The sequence below is a fragment of the Pleurodeles waltl genome, chromosome 7 (genome assembly GCF_031143425.1).
Source record: "Pleurodeles waltl isolate 20211129_DDA chromosome 7, aPleWal1.hap1.20221129, whole genome shotgun sequence".
NCBI classification, from domain to species: Eukaryota; Metazoa; Chordata; class Amphibia; order Caudata; family Salamandridae; genus Pleurodeles; species Pleurodeles waltl.
The window spans coordinates 938,327,771-938,351,968 of NC_090446.1; the positions used below are offsets into that span (position 1 = coordinate 938,327,771).

At 45.2% G+C, this 24,198-nt stretch overlaps 1 protein-coding gene across 3 annotated transcripts in view; it reads left to right on the forward strand.

Annotated features, from left to right (window-relative positions):
- The window catches only part of ITK (IL2 inducible T cell kinase), a 296,941-nt gene that overhangs the window by 139,724 nt on the left and 133,019 nt on the right, over window positions 1-24,198 (forward strand). For all 3 annotated transcript variants that reach the window (XM_069199642.1, XM_069199643.1, XM_069199641.1), the window contains one exon: window positions 9,520-9,560. In XM_069199642.1, coding sequence (XP_069055743.1) covers window positions 9,520-9,560 — 41 coding nt within the window. The remainder of the gene's footprint in view (window positions 1-9,519; window positions 9,561-24,198) is intronic.

Here is a 24,198-nt window from a genome sequence, read left to right on the forward strand (position 1 = left end):
GCATTAAGTTATTCAGGTGTGCCCTAAACTAGAAATATTTAGTTGTGCCTTTGATTCTGAGGTACAATCTGTACATATAAAACCATTTTGTGCAGCTGTCTGTAGAATAAGTGCAGTGGACCTACCTACCCAATGACGCCTATCTAGTATCCAGTCAGGAAAGCATAGAGACCAATTTCTTATTTAAATTAGGGTCCACTGTGTCCTTGCTGTGCCACTGAAGAAAGCAAGCATCAGCAGCTAACCTCAAAGTGTCGCCTTAGGTGGTGCAAGCGATCCAAATGTTTGTAGAATTCCAGTTTGTCATTATTTGGTGCATTTCAACCCACTACATTTCATATGTAGCAGTGAATGTTGCAGCTCACCCTCTACTGTAAACAGATTACATTTAATAACATCAGTGATGTCATAAATGATTAAATCAAGAATGTTATGAGTTGTAATATGTGAGGTCATAGGCAGTGAATGGCGGGAGCGCAAGTTATAGTTAGCTCAGTTAGCTATACATGATGAATTTATTTGTCGAGTCCCAAATCCCACGATGGCTGCCACCACTTCCTGATTGATGTGTTGGCAGCCAATCACAGCACTGCTATAGGCACGTGGAGCTGCAGATCCGCGTCTCTAGATATAAATATACTTTTTTTCCTCACTAACTCCAAAACCACTGAACAGATTTACACCAAATTACAAAATAAAGCTCTTTCTGGTCCAAGGTCTGCTTTTTTGCTAAGTTTGGTGTAACTCTGTTGAGCAGTTCGAGCTGTAGTCGTGACTAAAATCAATATGGGACATTGCTTGGGGAAAATGTGTTTTGGCCCCCCCCCCCCCCTTTTTCTCAGCCCCTGCTTGACGAATCACCCAGAAACTTTCCATACAGCAGCTGCAGCGAGCAGCACACTAGTTTTAAAAAGTTTGTGAAGATTCGTCAAGCGGCGAAACAAAAAACGCTTTTCCTATGGAAACTAGGTCCTCACTATAACTACCTACTGGCGACCACCAGTATGTTATATATATCTATATAGATAGATAGATAAATAGGCAGATAGATAGATAGATAGATAGATAGATAGATAGATAGATAGATAGATAGATAGATAGATAGATAGATAGATAGAAAGAAAGATGGACAGATAGATAGATATGTATATAGATATAGATATATACATATGTGTAGATAAGTGTGTATATATATCTATATATATATATATATGTATATATATATATAGATATATATGGAAAATGTCACTTACCCAGTGTACATCTGTTCGTGGCATGAGTCGCTGCAGATTCACATGCTGTGCACAGTCCGCCGTAGGAGGAGTCCCTCGGTCTCGTGACTCGAAAAGACTTCTTCGAAGAAAAACAACTTGTAACACTCCGAGCCCAACACCAGACGGCGGACTGTGCACAGCATGTGTATCTGCAGCTACACATGCCATCGAACATATAGATATAGGTATATATATAGAGAGAGAGAGAGGGAGAGAGAGTGGGAGTTTCACTTACCTCATATATGCTTACCATGCGTTGTAAAGGCATGCATGGTAAAGGTATATGTGTGGCAAAGATATGTGTGGTAAAAGGCATTGCATGGTAAGAACATGCCTGGTGAAGGCATGTGTTATAATGTCGTACAACCCAGGAGCACAGAGGAATCCAAGTCATCTTTGCTAATTAAAGGCCTCATTATTAGTGGCAGCAGCTACTAGCCACATTCAATTAATGTGTACGATCCTTGTTTGTTTCAGTAAGTCTTTTTATTTCAGAAATTGCAGCCGACATCTCTTTGTGAAAATCTAGATGAAATTGAGGAATTACCGCTGGAATCAGATCCGGAATTACCAATTCCCCAGATAGCTCCTCATTTCTAAGTGGAACCCTCAGTGTCTAACTTGTAATGGTGCAGGCTTTTCCCACCCCATTAGTGGCCAATACCCCGGTATCAGTAGCCCCAATTTTCCCCACCATCAGAGTTACCTGCGCCCCTGATATCAGCAACTGTGAACGTGGGAAGTTTTCTGGGTCACTCGTATTAAGGCTGTTAGAAGAGAGATACCACAAAAAAAACCTGTGGTGGGAAGGAAGCAACTGTAATTTGCACAAGCATATACTCCCCCCCCCCCCCGAAAAAAATCCCAGAGCCAACCTCACATCTGATCATAAACATTTATGCGTAAATGTACTCGTCATGTATGCTCATTAACATTCCCTCGGATGATTGATTCACAGTTTTGAATTCTCTTGCTGAACAATTTCACTCAGGGCCATAGGCCTGTGAGAACCCCCTATGCTCGAGCCTGAGCACAAAAGTCCGTAAGAGGGCCACCCCCGGGTAGAGCTACATAAACATGGACATTACCCTCCAGTCCATCAACCAAGTTTAGGGAGCATTCATAAAAGATACTATACATTTTATCAAAGTAACTTTAGTTGCTTTGAGACCAGAATTCTTGAAGGTGACTAACTATCCCCAGCTGGCCACAACCCCTGCCTCATTACTCTGTTTTTGTTCTACTGCAAATTGTTTTCACTTGTCTTTATGCTCATGTGCTGCGCCAACCTACTACTATCTAAGGAAGGACATTGACAATAATGGCAAGCTGCTTTGATATGGTAAACAAAGTGTTTGCTTAACAAATATCCTTAATACATTTGTTACAGACCAAAGCCATCAGTCCAGCGTGTTTTCCCTCAAAACATATCTTGATGCCACATAGGCAGTGCTTATATTAATTAAACAAATTTAACAAATGAGGGAGTTACTGTGCCTATGAAGAAAAGAAACAGAAAGAACAAACAGGACGGAGGATGAAACATGAATTGGAAATCCGAAAGGTTATTTCTTGGGTTCCTCCCACATCCCTAGGGATGTCATGCTTCATCACTGAGTGTTCTCCTCGTAGGACCGGCGCTGCAATGTCCTATGGGCCCCACGAAGGGTCGCTTTGGTCGAGATCTTTTTTCTGGTTTGCCATATGATGAGTGGTGTAAGTATGAGGGTAACCTTAGTGGGTGGGGTGGAGTGATACTGTATGTACAAGTGAAAGAAAAGGAAGAATAAAACTCTCTACGAAATGCCAGATGGACAATTTAATGTAATGGCTCTCTTGACAAGAATAAAAAACTCTTATAATAGGGGCAAGGCTGCTGTTGGGGCGCGATGTACCCAAGTAGCCTCTAATATATGAGTGTGGTCAGGTCAACATGTTTCGCACCCTGAGGCCCAAAAAGGATCCACAGCCCTTCTTCAGGACCTAACAAAGCAGTGGGGTACAACTCTACCTCACACCTAAATCATAATGTGCAATAAAGGTATTCCTCTAATGGAAAGTATCTGGTGAAATGAGTAAAAATGATCGTCCAACATAGAAGTTAACAAGGTAAGAAGAATGTATGATTGTTTTGTGACCGCGAATGAGGTCACAAAACAATCGCAGTTAGCACCAGTGTCACACTGGTGCTAACCCATTCGCAAACGGGAAGTGGTCCCCAGGGGATCCCTTCCCCTTTGTGAGTGTCAGTAAAACATTTTTTCAGGTAGCAGGTACCTTGAAGAGAAGGCTTCGTTCCTCTTCCGCTGCCTGTCCCTTCTCTCACTTCACTGTAAGGAGATCCTTCTCTCTTTTCAGCCATCCAGAACTCTAACTTTCTGTGACAGTTTGTTTTTTTACAATAAAAACGATGGGAAAAGTTTTGACTGAATTAATGAAGCTTGGGAACGTTGTTCCCCTATCACCCTTCCCACTACAACCTCGACCTGTACGTTACATATAAAAGCTATACATAGATGTAGTACATTCTTTCCGTGGTTATGTATTTTTGGCCTGAGCCGTTTTTCTGGTTATCAGTGTTCATAGGCAAGTGCCTGCTTCCTGCATTTAATGGCTTAATCACACCATCTTTTTACTGTTGTGAAATGCCTAGCCACTACTAACTCACACCTAACTTTTATGTTCCCTGTTTTATATAGCGCTTGGTAATACAGGTTCTGCCATTTCATAGCGCTTCAAAGCAGGTGCCATTCCTAACAAAATCACTATAATTCATTTGCATCGACCCTGCAGAGATGAAGAGGTGAAATGGTAACGTCAGGATTGTAATCTGTGACCTTCTTGTTCTGGCAAGACCTCCACAGTGGGTGCATTAACCAACTAACTTGAGAAGAGCTTAACATTAGGGGATAACATGTGCTCACCAACCAAGCACATAGGTTAGTTCTAGGCAAGGAGATGGCCAAAGGTGTTGTCTCCAAAATGGTGGAAAATGAGTCACGACTCCAGACCCAAGCACTTTACTGCCTCAAGGTTGATAGCAAAAAACATCTATCCTTTGGATGTAAATTTGGCCTCTTCAAATAGAGCTCAGTTAGTAGAGGCATCCATTTTCCTAACCCTGTAGCGCAAAGAAGCTAACACAAGGGTGCCACAGTGAGAAGAGCAGCGTATCATAGGGCACAAAAGTGGGGCTAACTCTATCACTTCCTCCTCTCAGAATTCACTGGTGTCATGGCTTTGACAGTCCCTTCCCTGCTACTGCGACCTTCCAGAAGCGCTATCTAAAACAGCTCTTGAATAGCATTGCTTCCTGTTTGAAGAGGTCCCACCTCGAATACACTTCACAGTCGCTGTCACAGACGCAGAGTGCTTCCCCTTCACCTTCTGGACTCCTGTGTATCACATTACAGCCAGTCTGTAGGAATGAGGCAAAAACACTCCCAAGATGGTGGCCTTGTTGTATCCTCTCTCCTGAGGCAGCAGGCCTGTGAGGGTTGCTGTAGCTCCTGGCATGCAAGCACTACACTCCAAACCAAAACACATAGGTAAAAGACATTGGGGGTCATTTTGACCCCGGCGGTCGGTGTAATTGTGGCGGTTGTACCGCCAACAGGCTGGCGGTACATACCGCCATATTATGACATTGGCGGTTTGACCAAAGCCAAACCGCCAATGTACCACACCGACCGCCACAGCGGTAATGACCGCCGGGCTGGAGACATAAGTCTCCAGCCCGGCGGCAGTCACTAGGCTGCTACGGGAATATGACCCCGCCTACCACCATTGTTTTCGTGGCTTCCATACCGCCATAAAACCATGGCAGTAGGCACTATCAGTGCCAAGGAATTCCTTCCCTGTCACTGATAGGGGTCTCCCCCACCCCTCCCCCTCCCCAGAGCCCACCTCTACCCCCCCTCCCTCTCCAGACCCCCTCCTTCAAACACGCACCTACATTCACACATGCACACATATACACACACCCATTCTCACATTTAAGCACGCATGCATACATCCATTCACACACACACATAGGCACACACGCATACACACAACACAACTTACAGGCACTCACACATCCATACATGCACACACACACAACACGCGTCACCCACCCACATACATGCATGCACAGACATACACCCACCCCCTCACACACACACACAACATCACCCACCCCCCTCCCCTGTGGGAGCACCCTACTTACCTGCTTGCAGGGGGTCCTCCGGCAGGAGACGGGACGGGACGGGGCGCTGCTGCCAGCAGCAGCATCTGCCAGCAGAACACCGCCAGGCTGTATCATGGGTCATGATACGTCCTGCGGCGGCCTACTGGCGTGGCGCTGCTGCTGGCAGCAGTGACACCTTACCACCATCCGCCGGCGTGACCACAGCCAGATTTCCGCCATCCTTATGACGGAAATCCAGCTGTGGTCATAATCCAGCTGACAGCTGCTAGCCACAGTGACAGTCTTTTGGCGGCCGTCGCCACAGTGGTAGGCAGCTCATACTGCCATTGTTATAGTGAGGGCCATTGTCATTTACAACGCCAATAGCTGTAACTCTCACAAATGCAAGACCTATTGCATTGTAAATGCTTGTTTCAAGTAGCAGGTACCTTGAAGAGAAGGCTTATTTAGTTATTTCTTCTTCCACTGCTTCCCCCTTATCTCACTTCACAGTAAGGAGACACTTCTCACCTTTCGATCAGATGGAACTCTAACATTCAGGTACGTTTTTTAAATAAAACTATGGGAACTGTTTTGACCAAATTATTAAAACTTGGGAACGGTGTTCCCCCATTACCCTACCCACTAGAACCTCTACCTGCACACTATATATAAGAGATATACTAATAAAAGCGGCTATGCAACACGGCAATATGAAGGACAACTTTATCAAGCGGCATAGCTTGTTTGAATTATAATGGAAAAGCTAAGGACCCTGCTTACAACTTCCTTAAAAAGGAAGAAAATTTACCTTTAACGATTTTGTATTACGTGACACATCCGGTGGCCCGTGTGGCTAAAATACTTTGGTGAGTCTGAGGAAACATGAATAAATCAACAAAGATCAACACTACAAAGTCTCGATAGGTCTGTGAGGTTGTAAAAACACCACTGAGGGTGAAGACATACAATTAATGTCACTGCAGTCTGAAATTTGGGGGATCGAATATCACCCCACAGGTTGTATGAGGTAGAAGACTGATCATGTTACTAAAGACAGATAAACATATACCTCATCCAAGGTGCATGAACTATCACGAATACTGATTAATTGTTAGCCGACCAGTGTATAGTATGGTATGTAGGCATGAAGCACTTTCCAGGCTTCTGCTCCACAAGAGTCACACAGGTTATATTTGTGTTTGTATCATGAGTAATGGGGGAAGGAGCAACATACACCACCGCACTTTTTTGTATGACAGTTTCAGCAATTAAATGCATGTACAGTTAATGTATCATAAGGAACAGTGAACCTCATGTTGGAATATTAGTTAAGGTTATTTGACTTGTTCCATTTATGTTATATCAAACTTACTCGCAAGAAGGAGGGAGCCAATGTTCCCGAAATGCACCAAGACATTTCAATAGCGTCTGTATGTCTAGGATAGTGATCGGGACACAGTCAGTGACACAGTGTTCATGAAGTGTAAAAGGCCATTTATTAGGACAGGATTGCCTTATATTCATCACTTTGTACATACTAAACTTTAAGCCAACTTTAAAAAAAAAAAACACCCCTTTGAAACTTCTCCCCAGTCCTCTTTTCACTCATCCCCTCCATTTGCCTCCGTGCACCCATCTTCCACTTCAATTCACCCACACATCCCATTTTTCCTTCCATCCCCTGCCTGCTTTGGGTATCCCCCACGCTATCATTCTTCACCTGTTTCTTTCTCCCCCCGGAATGGTGGCCAAGCCCGCATCTGACTCTCCTCCCTCCCCCATTTACTGCCACACACCCCCTGTCAGCAACCTGCCCTAACTGGCATCAACCCAGCCAGGCACTAACCAAATGAAAAACCCCCTTCGAACCTTTATTCATGTAGGGCAGGTAGGTGGTCAAACTTCCAACCCCTATATATTCCCCTACCATACCTACCATACACCACCCCCATGCACTCCCCAACCAATCCTGCCCTCCCTTCAGCACTTCCCTCCCTAAAGCTCACGTGGAGAGACTAGACTACGTCTGCTCTCCACAGGGCCCTCCATTGAGAAGCAAATAACTTAGACATTCGATTAAAAATTGCCTTGTATTTTGAAGTGGAATAATGTTCTTCTTCAGTGAAGTACACTTCCAAAACCGATAGAAAAACACCCCTTTTTCCCTCGCACCCCAAGGAGTAGACTTTTGAAATTCCAAAGTGTGTATTGGAACAATAGGAATGGCCCCATAATTTTTTTTAAACCATACAGAGTGCAAGGCAATATAACTCTGTGCTCAGACACCTCCAAAGTTGAAAAATTGTCTGCATGTACAATGTCTCAGCCAGATGTCACATACTTTTACTGATCACCAAGTTGTAAACAACCCATCTGCTTGTGTGCCTAATATATGTCAAAACCATGGTGAAATAATTATTGCAAATATCTGAGTTGATCGTCAACCAATCGTGACTTACTCTGCCTCTGAGACTGGCTTTTGGAAACGTCTGGCTCAGTTATTTCATTTACAAATCGCCCAGTTTACATTATCCTACGCGAAGATCAGACTGAGAAAAGGGGTTGATGATGCAATGATCTTTAAAGAAAAAATTCAAGTGCTTTAACTGTTTCATGAGTGTACTATGAAGAGCTTTGTAACTCGAGTCAAACCAAGACTTCAGTGGTTTCCTGTGCCATGGCTACTGCTCTTCTGGTGACTGCTTTAAAATGGCTCTGGTCTCCATGGAAGCTTGTTTCAGGTCTCCATGGACGACCATTCTCTTAGTAGTTTATTTCTTTGTCTCCATGTTGAGGCTTTTCTCGGGTTCACCTCTGAGTAGTTTTTCAGGGGGCTTATCAAGTTGACCTTGGGTGGGAAGCTGGACAGTGTTCCTAGGAATTTTAGGGAATTGTATTTTTGACTGCTGATTTATCCAGGTACACTAGAGTTGGGAAAATGAGGCCTAGTTAAGATCACAATAGGGGCAATTCACAATAAGCATTTGTGAGCATATGAAGTAGTACTACAGGAGGCATCTTTTTAGTACTCATAAATGCCTTTGTGAATTGGTCCTGAAATGTGTAGCTTCTTAAAAGCAAAAGTGCAAAGAGTACGTAATCCTTTTTATTTGTACTAAGTGTGTATGAATAGTCCCTGAATATTCACTTTTCAGTCCCATTTTAGATGTTTGGGGGCCAATACACAAAGGTGTTTAAGAGTATGTGAAGTAGTGCTACAGACGTCATTAATGCCTCTGTGAACTGGTCCATAATCTCTAGCACTGCCGCCTAAAACAGAAATTAATGTGTGTTCTTCAATCGACTACTGAATGTTTGGGTTTGCACAGATGTAATATTTTCTTTCTGTGGCTGTGTATTTTTGGTCTGAGTAGTTTTTCTGACTGTTGGTGTTCATAGGTAAGTGCCTGCTTCCTGCACTTAATAGCTTAATCACACATGAACCATCTTTTTACTGTTGTAAAATGTCCAGTTCCTACAAACACATATGACTGTTATGTTACCTCTGAATATCCTAGGATCCATGATGAGAGCCTATGCTGCGGTATTATGCCATGTCTCAGGATGATGGTTGTGTGGTTATTAGTTGATTTAACAGTCTTCCTTACGCTCTCCTTTTCCTTCTTTATCCGCCTCTTCTTCCTTTCTTGCCCTCGCTTTCACTGTCCTATTTCTCTCATTATCTCTCTCTTATCCTACCAGTCGCCTCTTTACTGTTTCTCCTTTATCATCCGTTCTCATCCTCTCTCTTCCTTTCACTATTTCACCTAGTCTCTCAATCTCTCTCATCCCTATTTTCTCTCCTTCCATAGCTTTTATCCTCTCATTGCTTCCCTTTCTTATCCACTCTCTCGCTCTCTTTCTCAGCCTCTCCTTGCATTCTTCCTCTATTTCTCTCCTCTCATTTTCTCTCTGTGCCGCTCTCCCTTCATCTCTTTCTCTGGTATGAGTACTCCATATGATGGGAGAAACATTCTTGTTGACAACGCTGTCTATGTTAACGCTCTCTGCTCTTTTTGTGTCTCTGTGACGGTCTCAGCTTTCACATTCATTGTGTGCTTGTCTCTTTTTTAGCGTCTATAAAGCCTCTTCCGCCCACTCCGGAAGACAACTGGGTGAGTGTTTATGTTTGGCGGAAGGAATGGGAGGGTTAACGGGTCTGAAACTGGTGAGAGAATCAAAGAGGCCCCGGGCCAGAATAACAAACTGGGTTTACAAATGTCACCACCATATGTATGGGGGTTGAGGAAGGGGCTGGAGAGGGGGGCGAGGAAACCTAACAAAATAAAAAGATTTTAAGCTTTTGTTAAGCATAGCTGCCAAGGTTTCAGATCGCTATTTGTGACACTTCATGAGTGACATTTCAACGATTTAAAGTGACACTTTCTCGCAAGCGAAATCAAGTGATGAAGAGGAGAGAACCATAAAAATATCGTAATATATCGAGAGTCCAATACCTCCACTTGTACCAGCGCCACCTCGTGGCCTTTGTTAAACACTACTTGAAGCATAAGAAACTGGAACGAGGTTTTACTGCACCTCTGGGGGGGCCCGCGGAGAGAGAGACTCGCTCTAGTCTCTCCGTGGGTCTTTTCGGGACGACAGGAAGTGGCGCGTGTGCGCCAGGATTGGCGGACAGGTAAGTGGGGGTGGGAGTTAGGGTTGGGGTAAAAGGGGGTAGAGGGGTGGGGTCGGCCTCTTTCCAGGCTGACCATTAGAGGGAGGAAGTTTTGGACCACCCACCCGCCCTGCACAGAAGGTAGGCAGCAAGGAGAGGGTTGCTAAGGGTAAGGCGTGATTAGGTAGGTAGGGTTAGGTTTGACGTCAGTTAGGACAGGTGCGGTGCACAAGAGTTGGCAGGAAATGGGGGAGGGGGGAGAGCCAGATGCGGGCTTGTTCCCCCCTTCCAAGGGGAAAAATGAGGTGAAGGATCAGAATGGGGGGGAGGATTGTTTATAAACAAGGAGGGCATGGAAGGAAGAGGGGAGTGTCTAGGGGAGGGGATTGGAAGAGAGCTATTAGAAGAGAAGGAAGGGCATAAGGAAGCTTTTAAGTTGAAAGTTGGGCGAGAGGGATTTCATGCAGTTCAAATTTGTTGTTGTTTATGTTAAATCCTGTCCTAAATTAATGACCTTTTGCACTAGAAATGAGTGTCAATGTATGTTTGTCCCGAAGGACACAGTTCTTTAGCGTGACAATCTCAGGCATTGTGGTAATGCGGGATAATGAACGGATGTGCGTTATTCTAACACGAGATGCGTGACACTTGGCAGGGCTAGTTAACGGAGTTTCAAGGTTAGATTCTAGTCACTCATGAGGTACTATTCCATGCCTTTAGCAAGGATTCAGAAATGACGTCCCTGTACATTGGGGAAAATGTTCTCTGACCAAAAGAAGGTACTATTTTTTTAGGTTCCAAAGTCATTATTTTTCGTATTGATATCACTGGAAAATACATACCATTAGTTTTGCTCGATTACAATATTGACAGAAAATCACCTCACAGGATTTAGGACTGAAATCATAGAAAATGCCAATGGGCTTTAACCTCACCAACGCAACTTGCCTGCAGTTTGTAGCTTCGGGCAAATATTTTAAGACGATGCATACATTTTAGAGGGTTATGGGTACTTGTTTTCATGCTCGCTCATGCTTGGATCTTACATGTTCACTCCACACTCAATCCAAAAACAGCAGGTGACAGTAGGATGATTGATAAATCTGTGCGTTGTATTATTGTGGAAAAAGCATTAGCCATCCACCTAAATCTGGAAACACGTAAAAGAGTTTCTCCAGGATTCCTAAAGGAGGTGACTAGAACAAAAGGACATTAGGCAAGAAACGGAAGGCCAGAATATTGGTGCATTTGTGGGCCAAGCAGCATAATTGGAAGTGGCGGTGCTCTTCAATAGGTGACAACTATACGAAGGACTTTCCTGCAATCAGAAAATGGGCCATGGTCCTTTCAGTTTCTTCTAGTATCACTCATAAATGTCTACCCTTTGTGGAAAGTTGGATAGTATCACCAATAATACCAGATCAGGAAGGTTGTAGAGCTGCCTTTCCTCGTCAAACAAAAAATCAGCATTTAGCACTCTAATTGAATTTAATTGTGTTTTATTCAGAGCTGGACTGGTACGAAGCAAGCTACGAAGCTTCAGAAACTTTGTTTCGTTTGACTCTTTAATGTATAATGTAGTTTTGGCATGGTCTGAGATGATGTTCTCACCCTCTAACCGCTTAGTACAGTAAATAGAGAGACTATATATATCTACACACACTCACACACACATTAACATATATTGAAGAAAGCATGGGAGATTCGAGAATCCTGAGAGAGCCTACAATCTATAATAGCTGTTTTCGAAAAACTGGGATCCATTTTGAAGTGCCAATGTCGTTTAGATTAAAAGATCTCTATACGGTAATCATATGAACATTGCAGCTACATATGATATGACTGCCACGGATACTCAGGTACTGCCATCATTTGCCCAGAATGATCCACCATTAGTAAGCTCATATACTTGGTACTGGTAATGGTATCAAGTTCCAGGTGCAGCCATTATACGCTCCAGAACAGCGTCATATGCTCAAATACCACCACACAGACACTGTTCTATTTGCCAGAGCTCTCCGATCATATGCCTAGGAGGAACCTTATATGCCTGCAAACCCATATTCTGAGATACATCCATCACTGACCAGATCCATTCACACTTGCCCAGGTGTTGTAATCATACGTAAATTACGGACATCACTGGGGTGCTGCTACCACATAAGGTGGGTATAGTACTGCATGCCCAGGCACTTTCATCATTTGCACATATTCCTTCATCTTATGCCACGTGTTACAGAGGGAATGATACTCTTTGTTACTGCTGAATTAAATGGAGGAGATGACTAGTATTTGTGATGCCCAAACTATGTGGATAGTTAGTCAGACCACTTTCATCCACTCTTGTGCGAGAGTGACATGATCTGAAGTCTATATAGTGATCCAACCTGGATTGGCCTTCAAGTTGTAAGTACAAGTTTATGAAGCCCCAGTATGTACGGCATCAGTGCAGCTGAAATCTCCTATGTTCAGGTACTTAAAAATAACCTCAATTAGAAACGTATACCCTTATACCATTATAGTCCCTAACATAGCCACATTATGCCAAGGTACTGAGGAGCCACGTAGGTGATTTGCAAAATGAGTAACAGTGGCTCACCCAACCCCGATGCACCTTGAAAGAGGATGGTAGCGACGGCGGTTACGTCGCAGATGGCGAGTAATGTTGCTTTGGGAATCATTGCGTTTAGCTACTTGCATGTGCATAGGCACTGAAGATACCAAGCTGTGCTCTCTGCAAATACAAAAAGGGATCCTAATGTGCTTACAGCGCATAATTGAGACTGCAATGTGTCAGTATGAGTATGTTAATGCTGCTCATGTCATATCCTCCCCCACTGCACAGGGCCTGTGCAGATGGTTCAGCAGCTGATGACAACAGACGGTTGAAGATCAAAGGATTCCAGCGCATTAACACAGCACACAGGACGGTTCATTGTGTTTCAGATAGAAGTTGTAGGAGCAGAGTCAGAATGATGGTGCAGGATGTTGATGCAGAAAAGTCATGTTCAAGAAAATCATCTTAGCCACCATTCTCACTGCACACAATGCTGTCCTCTAATGCTGGGATCGCTAGATGATATCATTTCAGTCCAAAGGCCGTGAAACAAAGGAAACTAATGGAATGGTGAGGAGATCTCTATTTATCACCTTGCAGGTTACGAAGTATTAAATTAGACAGGGTCCTCCCAAATAAACATACAAAAACAACTACCAGGCATCAGTAAATGCCCTGAACACATACGGCGCTTTGCAGTCCAACCCTGATTATAAGAAGTTTCTGTTGGTGCTTGCTCAGCAGGAGGTTGGGGGATCAATATACAGATTTTATGAGCTACTCTGTGAACTGGGTAGCACCCACATGGGATATGTTACATCATAAATAGTTGAGGGGTGATGCTCATCTAAACGTTGGTTATGATTCTTGAAATAACAGAGCATACATCTTCTTGGCATGCTGACACTGTGAGAAGGCCTAGGAACTATCCAAAGCACTTAGGAGGGGCATTTGTCTCTATCATGGTGAAACAAGAGGTCCCTGAGCAGTACGCTACCATGTGTAGCTCCTCATCCTATGGATGACAAATGATACTTTAGGCTTACAAGAGTCATAACAACGAAATGACATTTTAATTCGGTTCTGAAATTTTGAATACTACCAAATATTTCACTGCTGCAGGTTCCAGATTGACATCTACCAACAGTTTTGCTAGGAGGTCAAGATGCCTTAGGATAGTCTTCCAAGGCCTCATTTTAGATGTGGACCTACAGCAACAATTTTACTGCCATATGCTTATATTCTTCACTGTTTTATCCTTGATTAATAGTAGCTATCAGCACTGGGTTTACTTACTTAAATACTTTGAATGGTTAGACTTCTCTATAGTACATGCATTTAAAATCTTTCTATCCACACAAATTCTGGGGGTCATTCCAACCCGATGACCACGGAAGCACCGCCAACAGGCTGGCGGTGCTTCCTTTGGGATTCCGACCGCGGCTGTAAAGCTGCGGTCGCCCAGCCGGGTCCGGCGGTTTCCCGCCGGATTTCCCCTGGCTGGGAGAATCCTCCATGGCGGCGCTGCAAGCAGCGCCGCCATGGGGATTCCGACCCCCTTCCCGCCAGCCTGTTTCTGGCGGTTTTTCCCGCCAGGAACAGGATGGCGGTAACGGGTGTTGTGGGGCCCCTGGGCCCCTAACAGGGCCCCAGCAAGATTTTCACTGTCTGCATTGCAGACAGTGAAAATCTCGACGGGTGCAACTGCACCCGTCGCACCCCTGCAACACCGCCGGCTCCATTCGGAGCCGGCTTCAATGTTGCAGGGCCTTTCCCGCTGGGCCGGCGGGCGCTACTTTGGCGGGCGCCCGCCGGCCCAGCGGGAAAGCCAGAATGGCCTCCGCAGTCTTTTGACCGCGGAACGGCCAAATGGCGGTGACCGCTAGGCGGGCGGCGACCGCCGCGGTCAGAATGACCGCCTATGTCTTTTAAGCTATTGTATGGCTGGGAGACCATTCTCATTTTAGAGCACGGAGTGCAGGATTCATGTTTCACCCAGAAGGATGGTGGGTCACGTTGAAAACTATGAAAGATACAAAAGTTGCAGATCTGTATCTCCAGGGAAGCACCCTTCTCTTGCATTGGATATGCCACAGATTCATGCTTCGAACAGAAAACAAGTTTTATTTACCTGGGTATAGGGGAAGCAAGCTTTGGCACTGGAGTATCCAAGACAGGCCAGAGGATCACTAAGTCATGTGGCTATAGTGTTGACTCTCTGTCTCAGGCCTGAATGCACCACAAAGGTGAAGTAGACTTCCAAGTGTGGAACAGACAACCAATTTGCACATTTGTGTCGCACTTATCAGGATCCATACCTCCAAAAGCCACAATGAAAATTGTGCCATCAAGACAGACCCAGGCAATGAAATCCACATTATTTCCCTCGTGATGAGTGGTTCAAAATCAAAGAATATATGGTTTGGTTGTAACCAACCTCATTGGCATTGTGCAACAGAAAATGTTATGGCACTTGAGATTTTAGCTGCAGCCCTGACCCGGTGCCACCCATTACCTCATATTTGCTTAAGAAGGTCTATAAACTTTACCTCTCTGAAGATGCATTAGGTGACTACAAGTAGTGTAATCAACAAAATCCCAGAAATGTATCACCAAGTGGGGGGGAAGAACACTACTGAGCTGCAGCATGGCAGTGGAACTAAACTCAGCAATTTTGTTTTCTGCACCATTCAGTGTGATATTTAAGGTCTTCTACAGGAGCAACACAAACAAACAGGCAATAACAGCCATGATTCAGTGAACTATTGAGTGTGAGCAACATTATGTGAGAACTATTTTGCTCCAACTTTAGATTAGCACTCAACAGAAGTTACGTAGTATTTGTTTTGTAGAAGAATTCCAAGCCACCATGGTCAGAACTTGTCATACCAGACTTGGGAAAATCCTGGACAGGCCAACAGTACTTACTCTCCTGGATCCTTCGGATGTCAGCACATGGAACAGAAGAGGTCCACCTGAGAAATAAAAGAACCCCCAACAGTAGAAGGACAACTAAATACTAAGCAAGAACCACAATACGGATGAAAATCTAAATTAATAATTCAAATGAAAACTGATGTCTTCAGGAGACTGAGGTGAAGGGAACTCTGATGACCTCCCAACTGGGCAACTAGATGTTCAGCAGGAGTGTTATCTGGTTCAAGACACAAGAAGGGTCATAACAGTGCTGAGGACCTACTGCACACGTACACTGGAAGAAATTGGCGACCCTGGTAGCTAGGACTCTTCAGGAATCTTTAGTGCCCAAAACGTCTTACAAGGTGTCAGCCTCAAGCTTGGGGGAGCAGTCCAGACTGCTAGTGACCCTTGATAGATGCGTCTACCTCCAATACTCATTGACTGTGCTGGGCCTGACCCGTGGGACAGTAAGCGTCTGTATCCCTACCAATTGTAAACCAACCCCAACCCATCCATACATCACTGGGCTTTGCTACATAGACCATTCCTTTTTACCTGGATTTGATGGACCATTAAGCTCTTGTTACTGCCGGGAAGAAATGTTGTGCAACAGATGGCATCTGCCATCACTTTAGGTCATCACCTCTCCAGTTCACATGCATGCATGCACCTGAGGTCAAAGTTGTCGTCCTCAAGACATAATAAAAGGATCATCCCAGGCCCTCTGAAGCATCCCATAAACTACATCAAATGTTACCATTATTAATCTCTAAACTCGACCTAGTTCATATCCATCCCAGCAGCTTAGGGAGCATGAAGGTGACCAGAGCGCAATAGGTGCAACCATCAAGCTTCTTTCTTCCCCTGAAATCCACTGGAGACAGTGGTAAACATTTGGCAAAAACATACTGTTCAATGGCATCTGTGGCTATAGATACACATGCTCTGGATACTCCTGCCATCTAGTGTTGGGTTCGGAGTGTTGTAAAATGTTTCCTTTGAAGAAGCATTTTCGAGACACAGGCTTGAGTGACTCCTGCTTCTAGGTGATACTGTGCATGGGCATTGACTCCTTTGTTGGATTGTTTTCTCTCCACCGTCGGGTTCAGACATGTCTCTCCGTTCCGCCTTCCCCTTGCTTCAGTTTCCGTATTTTCCTTTTCCGTCTTTACTCCATTGAGTGTATTGTTCTAGTTTGCTGCTCACATTCTCTCGCTCGTCTTACTCCGTTGTACCAGTAACCGACCGAATGCCCTCCGGGGTGTCCTCACCCATTCGGGCCTACCTCAACCTGTAGCACCGACCAGTATGCTGTGCTGGTGGAACGGACACCGTTTCCCTTCTGACTTCTGAGCCACTTTAAATACCCATAAACTGAATAACTTCTGGTGTGTAATCTGTGCCTCTCCCCGACTGTCAAGAAGCCACTTGTGATGCCTGCACACCATTCCACTCGAAAACGACCTTTTGAGACCAAAGAGCTTGTCCACTGGAAATGGCGCACAAGACTCTGGAAGACAGGCCGGACATCTTCGGGCAGGAGCACGCCCAGGAGGAGCTGGAACAGGAGGAGGCCATTTCCATCCAGGACTCCGACATCCAGTCGGATATCAAAAGCCAAGTGGTGACATCGGCGCTATCCGTGAGTACCACAGCCCCTCTTGCCCGCACTAAGACTTCTAAAAGCCCCTTTACTGAGGTCACCGGACCACCGCTGCCACCAGGCCATGGCCGGCTTCGAAAAATGGGTTCCGATGCCCTGCCTTCTCGCTTAGCACTGAAAATTGCCAAGGCCAAGACATCATCTTCGTCATCAACCTCAATATATTTGGTCTGTGACATTGTGCCAATTTCCATTCGAACCTTGGCAGCAACCACTTCGTCACCGAACTGATCAAGCTCCACTTCCGCTTTGGTACTGACAAAAGGGCACCGACCAAAAAGCTGGGTCTCGAAAACCAGGGATTCAACCTCTTCAGAGCCGAAATACTCTGCCAATCTTCAGCCACACTATCTCCTGTTGAACCCATTTTGGAGACCATGGATGCACGTCAGCGCCGCTTGCTGAACCAGGATGGTACAGGGAGCATCATTGCTTTTCCCCTTGTTACCTTCAAGCAGAAACTGTCGTTTCAGTAGGTTCTGGACACATCACCACCTCCAAAGAAGACCAAGGACAAGGCTCCCACTATTCACAAGCCTTTTCCTCTTCTTCCTCCTCCACCACATTCTCCTCCACCTACACCACCTACCTCTCCTTCAGCCTCCTCTCCTCCTCATTCACCTGCCTCTCCTACTGCAGGACATTTAACACCACAAGTTTCCCTGTTATTCACTGGGGGAGATTTCGGTGGGACACAGCAGGACCCAGATCCATGGGATACATACAACCCTAATGCCATCATCTCCACATATTCTGACTTATACCCTGCACAACCCTCACTGCCAGAGGATGCTACATCCTACTAGCAGGTGATTGCTCTAGCAGCAGACTTCCACAATGTCGAGCTTCAAAGGGACCCCATTGAACAGGACGTTCTTTTTGTTATCCTGACATCCACACATAGGGCTGTCTAGTTCCTCCCCATGGTCCCTGGCATTCTTGGTCATGCAGACGACATTTTTAACGACCCAGTCTGCTCTATGGTTATCACTCCTAGAGTTGACAAAAAATACAAAGCTGCTCCCTCTGGTCTACCATACATAAGATCACAGGTCACACATGATTCTGTTGTGGCTACTACCGCACGTAAATGTGCCAATAGTCAGGCCACAGGGGACTCTCCTCCTCTAGATAAGGAGAGCAAAACAATTGACGCCGCAGGTAAAAGGATGGCTGCTCAAGCAGCCAATCACTGGTGCATTCCTAGCTCACAAGATTTTCTCGCGAGATATGATCAGACTCACTGCGATGAGATGAAGGAGCTCTTCCAATATCTTCCAGATGAGCACCACAAAAGGGACAGCAGATTGTCACAGAAGGGTAGGCAATCAGTAATAACTCAATCAGATGTGCACTGGATGCCACGGACAATGCTGCATGTGGTATTAATACTAGCATCCTAGTAAGGAGACATGCCTGGCTTAGATGCTCAGGTTTTAAACCTGGGGTACAAAAAGTGGTACTAAACATGGTCTTTGATAAGGGGCATCTTTTAGGCCCTCAAGTGTACTCCACCCTTGAGAAGCTGAAAAAGAAACCAATACCACAATGGCCATGGATGCTTTACAATCCCCCTTCCAAAGACGTACTTTTCGTCGCCCCACGTTCAGAGGTGGCTGCAAGCCAACAACCTCAGAGGCCTCCACATCTCAGGTCAGACAGCCTTCCAGTTCATACTCATGAGGCTCCTATACAAGCACCTGTGGAGATAACAACACACAAGGTCGAGGTAAGCACACCACCACCCACACCTCTACAGCAACATCTAAACAGTGACTATCTTTGTCTTCCCACCCATCACCTCCCAATCCACACCTATCAGGGGACGCCTTCAAAATTTCTATACACAATGGGTCAACATCACTTCGGACCAGTGGGTCCTCTCTATTTTCCAACATGGTTACTGTCTGGAGCTCATTACCAGTCCTCCAAACATCTCCCTCGCTCTCACAGGCTCTCTCAAGAACACCTTCTTCTTCTTCTCAAAGGAGCCATCGAGCCAGTTCTACTATAATACCAAGGAACAGGAGTATACTCTCTATACTTCCTCATTCTCAAAAAAGCCAATTCTCTAAGGGCCCATTCTGGATTTAAGACCCTTAAACCACTACATTATTTCAGAACACTTTCACATGGCCACTCTTCAAGACGTTATCTCCCTCTTAAAACAGGGTGAATTCATGACCGCCCTAGATCTCAAGGACATCTACTTCCATATCCCCATCCACCCTGCACACTGCAAATATCTCAGATGCATGAGTGTGGGAAAACATTACCAATTCAAGGTTCTTCCTTTCAGAGTCACCACAGCTCCTGGGGTCTTCACAAAGTGCTTAGAAGTAGTAGCAGCACATCTTAGAAGTCAACACTTACACATTCCCTTACCTAGAGGACTGGCTCATCAAAACCAGCACGTTGTCACAATGCCAAGGCCACACTCGGATGACAGTTGACCTTCTGAACAACTTATGTTTCACACTCACCTTTCTCAAATTCCACCTCCAACCTCTCCAGATAGAGCCCTATATAGGAGCTATACTCAATGCAGAAATGGGGATTGCATACCCCAATCCGGCTCTTGTTAACAACTTTCAGTCTCTCCTCCCTTGGTTTCGAGACAACTCATCATAGATGGTCAGGACTGTGATGCACCTGTTAGAAATTATGGCCTCGTGCACTGCCATTGTTCTCCACGCCAGACTCCACATGCGTCCCCTGCAGCAGTGGCTGTCTCATCAGTGGGCGCAAATTACAGGGTCACTAGGAAGATCTAGTGTTGTTAGACTGCCATACTCACTGCTGTCTGCAATGGTGGAGCACCACCAACTTTTTGAAAGGCGGCATTTTCTAGACCCTGTGCCTCAGATCATTCTGACAAGAGACGCCTCACACACAGGCTGAAGTGCTCACCTTTAAGACCTCTCAGTACAGGGCCACTGGGACCCTCATCATCAATACCTACACATAAACGTCCTAGAGCTTCAGTATTTGTAGCCCTGAAAGCATTTCTTAATTACCTCTCTCACTAAGTTTTCCTAGTCCGCACAGACCATTTGACAGCAATGTACTACCTTCAGAAACAGGGAGGACATGGTCACTTCAATTGTCACAACTCTCTCAGACAATATTGAAATGGGCTCTCCACCATCACATTCACCTAGTGGCAGTTTATCTCCCAGGAATGGACAACTACTTTGCAGACCTGCTCAGCAGGATGCAGCAACAAGTCCACGAATGGGAACTTCACCCGCAAGTCCTTCAAAATACTTCCGGAAGTGTGGCACACCTCAAATAGATCTTTTTGCCACAGCAGAAGACACATAGGGTGTTATTCCAACTTTGGAGGAGGTGGTAATCTGTCCCAAATGTGACGGATTTACCACCAGCCGTATTACGAGTTCCATAGGATATAATGGACTCGTAATACGGCTGGTGGTATATCCGTCACTTTACCGTCACTTTTGGGACGGATTACCACTTCCTCCAAAGTTGGAATAACCCCCATAATGCCAAAAATACACCTCCAGGTACCCACATCCTCCATCCAAGGACAATACTCTATGGGTGAACTGGTCATAGATATTTGCCTATGCTTTTCCACCTCGCCCTCTCATTCCATTTCTCCTGCATGGGCACGCCAGCACTGGTTCACCACACTACTTGACCTTTCAGGAGTGCCCCATGAGAAGCTTCCCAACAGGCCAGACCTTCTCATTCAAAACCAAGGTCAGGTCAGGCACGCAGACCCCAAATCTCTCAACCTTGCAATATGGCTCCTGAGGTCATAAAGTTTGGTTATTTAGGTTTGCCTGCAGAATGCATGGACATCCTCAGAGAACTCATAAAACTCACTACCAGAGCATGTTATGCTGCAAAGTCGAAACATTTTATTTGCTACTGTCAACCCAAAAACATTAATCACATTAAAGCTACTGTCCAAGACATTGTCTGCTGTTTGCTTCATTTAAAAAAAGCTAATTAAGCTTACACGTCCATTTGTTTACATCTCGCAGCCATGGCTCTATACTTACAAAACAGAAAACATAAATCCCTTTTTAGGATTCCAGTAATCAAAGCATTCATGTAAGGCCTTAAATGAGTAATTCCACCAAGAGTGCCCCCTGCACCATCATGAAACCTCAATGTTGTCCTCACCAGACTCATAGGTCCTTCTTTTGAGCCAATCCACTCATGTACTCTTCAGTACCTCTCATGACAAGCGGCTTTTTTAGTTGCGATTACATCTCTCATACATGTTAGTGAGCTCCATGCACTATCCTTTGAAGAACCATTCTTCCAAATTCATAGGTACAAGGTAGTTCTTCACACTAATCCGAAGTTCCTCCCTACAGTGGTCTCTCACTTCCATATTAATCAATCCATTGAGTTACCAGTCTTCGTTCCTCAACCTGACTTAGTTGCTGACAGAGCCCTTCACAATTTAGGCGTTAAATGTATATTAGTGTTCTACACTGACAGAACGTTAGAAAGACTAAACAGCTCTTCATAGCCTTCTCACTACCTCATTAAGGCAATCCAATTTCCAAGAATGGCATAGCTAGGTGGATAGTAAAATGTTTTCAAACTTGTTATGCTAAAACAAAAAGACAACTTCTTTTACTCCCGGAGCACACCCTGCCAGAAAGAAGGGAGCCACTATGGCTTTCCTTGGAAATATACCCACAGCTGACATTTGTAAGGCAGCTACATGGTCTACCCCAGATGCATGTACAAACACTATTGTGTAGATGTACTTGCATGCCAACAAGCTAACATAGGCCAAGCAGTACTAAGAACACTTTTCCAGTCAACCGCAACTCCCACAGGCTATCCACTGCTTTCATAAAGGAACTGCTTTACAGTCTGTGCAGAGCATGTGTATCTACAGCCACACATGCCATTGAACAGAAAATGTTACTTACCCAGTACGCATCTGTTTGTGGCATTTAGTGCTGTAGATTCACATGCACCCTCCCTGGACTTCTGTGGCCATTCAGTTACGTTATGCTTGTATATATATGTGCATATATAGTTAAATTTGAATGGACATCCTTTTCTATTCTTCCTCTGCTCTCCTTTTCTCACCTGCCTATGGGAAAACAAATGATGCCCATGCACAGCATCGTCGAGAAGGAGTCACTTGATCCTGTGACTCAAAAATGCCTCCTTTGACAAAAAACTATTTGCAACACTCCGAATCCAACACTAGATTGCAGGAGTACGCAGAGCATGTGAATCTAGAGGACTACATGCCTTGAACAGATGCTTACTGGGTAAGTTACATTTTTCTTTGCCTTGCTGCTCAACCGAGTTTCTGCCTCTTTGGACCAAACATTGTTCTGCTGCATCCAGGCAAGGACTTACTTGCTCACGTGGTTGCAATGAAGTCATGTGACAAGAAAGCCCTAGCTCAAAAACAAAAGTAGTGCACGATTGGCTCCATTGTCAGGTGCTATGTTCTCATAGAACAACATATCCTACACACAAAGCTGTAAGAACAACTGCGCTTGTGCAGAAGAGATCTCCACTTGAAAGGACTGCATAGAGAGAGTTTAATGCTTTAAGAGAAGGTCTACATTCCTTGGGAGAGTGTAGTTTCATGTAATTTATTTATGAAGTTGTTTTGTTATTAGGTAGTATAAACCAAAGTCCTAGCATGTCATGTTAATACAAATTCACAGATACACATTGAGGTAACTGTCTTTCAGATTGATGGGAAATTGACAAGAAAGGAAACCAAATGTAGGAAAGTGCCACTGTTAGAGTGGTTACCCCCCCACTTTTTGCCTAGTGTTGATGCCAACTTAAATTGAAAGTGTGATGCGATCCTGCTAACCAGGCCCCAGCACCAGTGTTCTTTCCCAAAAACTGTACCTTTGTTCCCACAATTGGCACAACCCTGGCACACAGTTAAGTCCCTTGTAAAAGGTACCCATGGTACCAAGGGTCCTGTGGCTGGGGAAGGTTCCCAAGGGCTGCAGAATGTATTATGCCACCCTGGGGGACCGCTAACTAAGCATATGTACACTGCCTATGCAGCCTGTGTGTGGTGGTGGGGAGAAAAAGACAAAGTTGACATGGCACACCTCTCAGGGTGCCATGCCTGCAAACCACTGCCTGTGGCATAGGTAAGTCACCCCTCTATCAGGCCTTACAGCCCTAAGGCAGGGTGTACTATACCACAGGTGAGAGCATAGATGCATGAGCAATATGCCCCTTTAGTGTCTAAGACCATTCTTAGACATTGTAAGTGCAGTGTAGCCATATTGAGTATATCGTCTAAGAGTTTGTCATTACGAACTCCACAGCTCCACAATGGCTCCACTGAATACTGGGAAGTTTGATATCAAACTTCTCAGCACAATAAACCCCCACTGACGCCAGTGTGGGATTTATTGAAAACTGCACACAGAGGGCATCTTACAGATGCCCCCTGTACGTTAACCAAACTAGTAGTGTAGGACTGAACGGTTTGTGCCAGCCTGCCACTTTCAGACAAGTTTCTGACCACATGGAGAAAGTGCCTTTGTGTACTTTATGGTTAGAAACAAAGCCTGTCCTGGGTGGAGGTGCTTCACACCTCCTCCCTATAGGAACTGTAACACCTGGCAGTAAAACTCAAAGGCTCAAGCCTCGATTACAGTGCCCCAGGACACTCCAGCTAGTGGAGTTGCCTGCCCCCAGACAAAGCCCCACTTTTGGCGGCAAGTCCGGTGGGAAAATTAGGAAAAACAGGGAGGAGTGACCACCCCAGCCAGGACCACCCCTAAGGTGTCCAGAGCTGAGGTGACCCCCTCCCTGCAGAATCCTCCATCTTGGCTTGGAGGAGAGGGACCAATAGGATTAGTTTGTGCCCCCCTCCCCAAAAGGAGTGGGCACAAGGAGGGTGCAGCTACCCCCAGGGACAGTAGCCATTGGCGACTGCCCTCTGCCCCCTAAAGGACCCCTAAATCTAGGATTAAAGGGCCTCCCTGAACCCAGCTCACCGTATTCCTG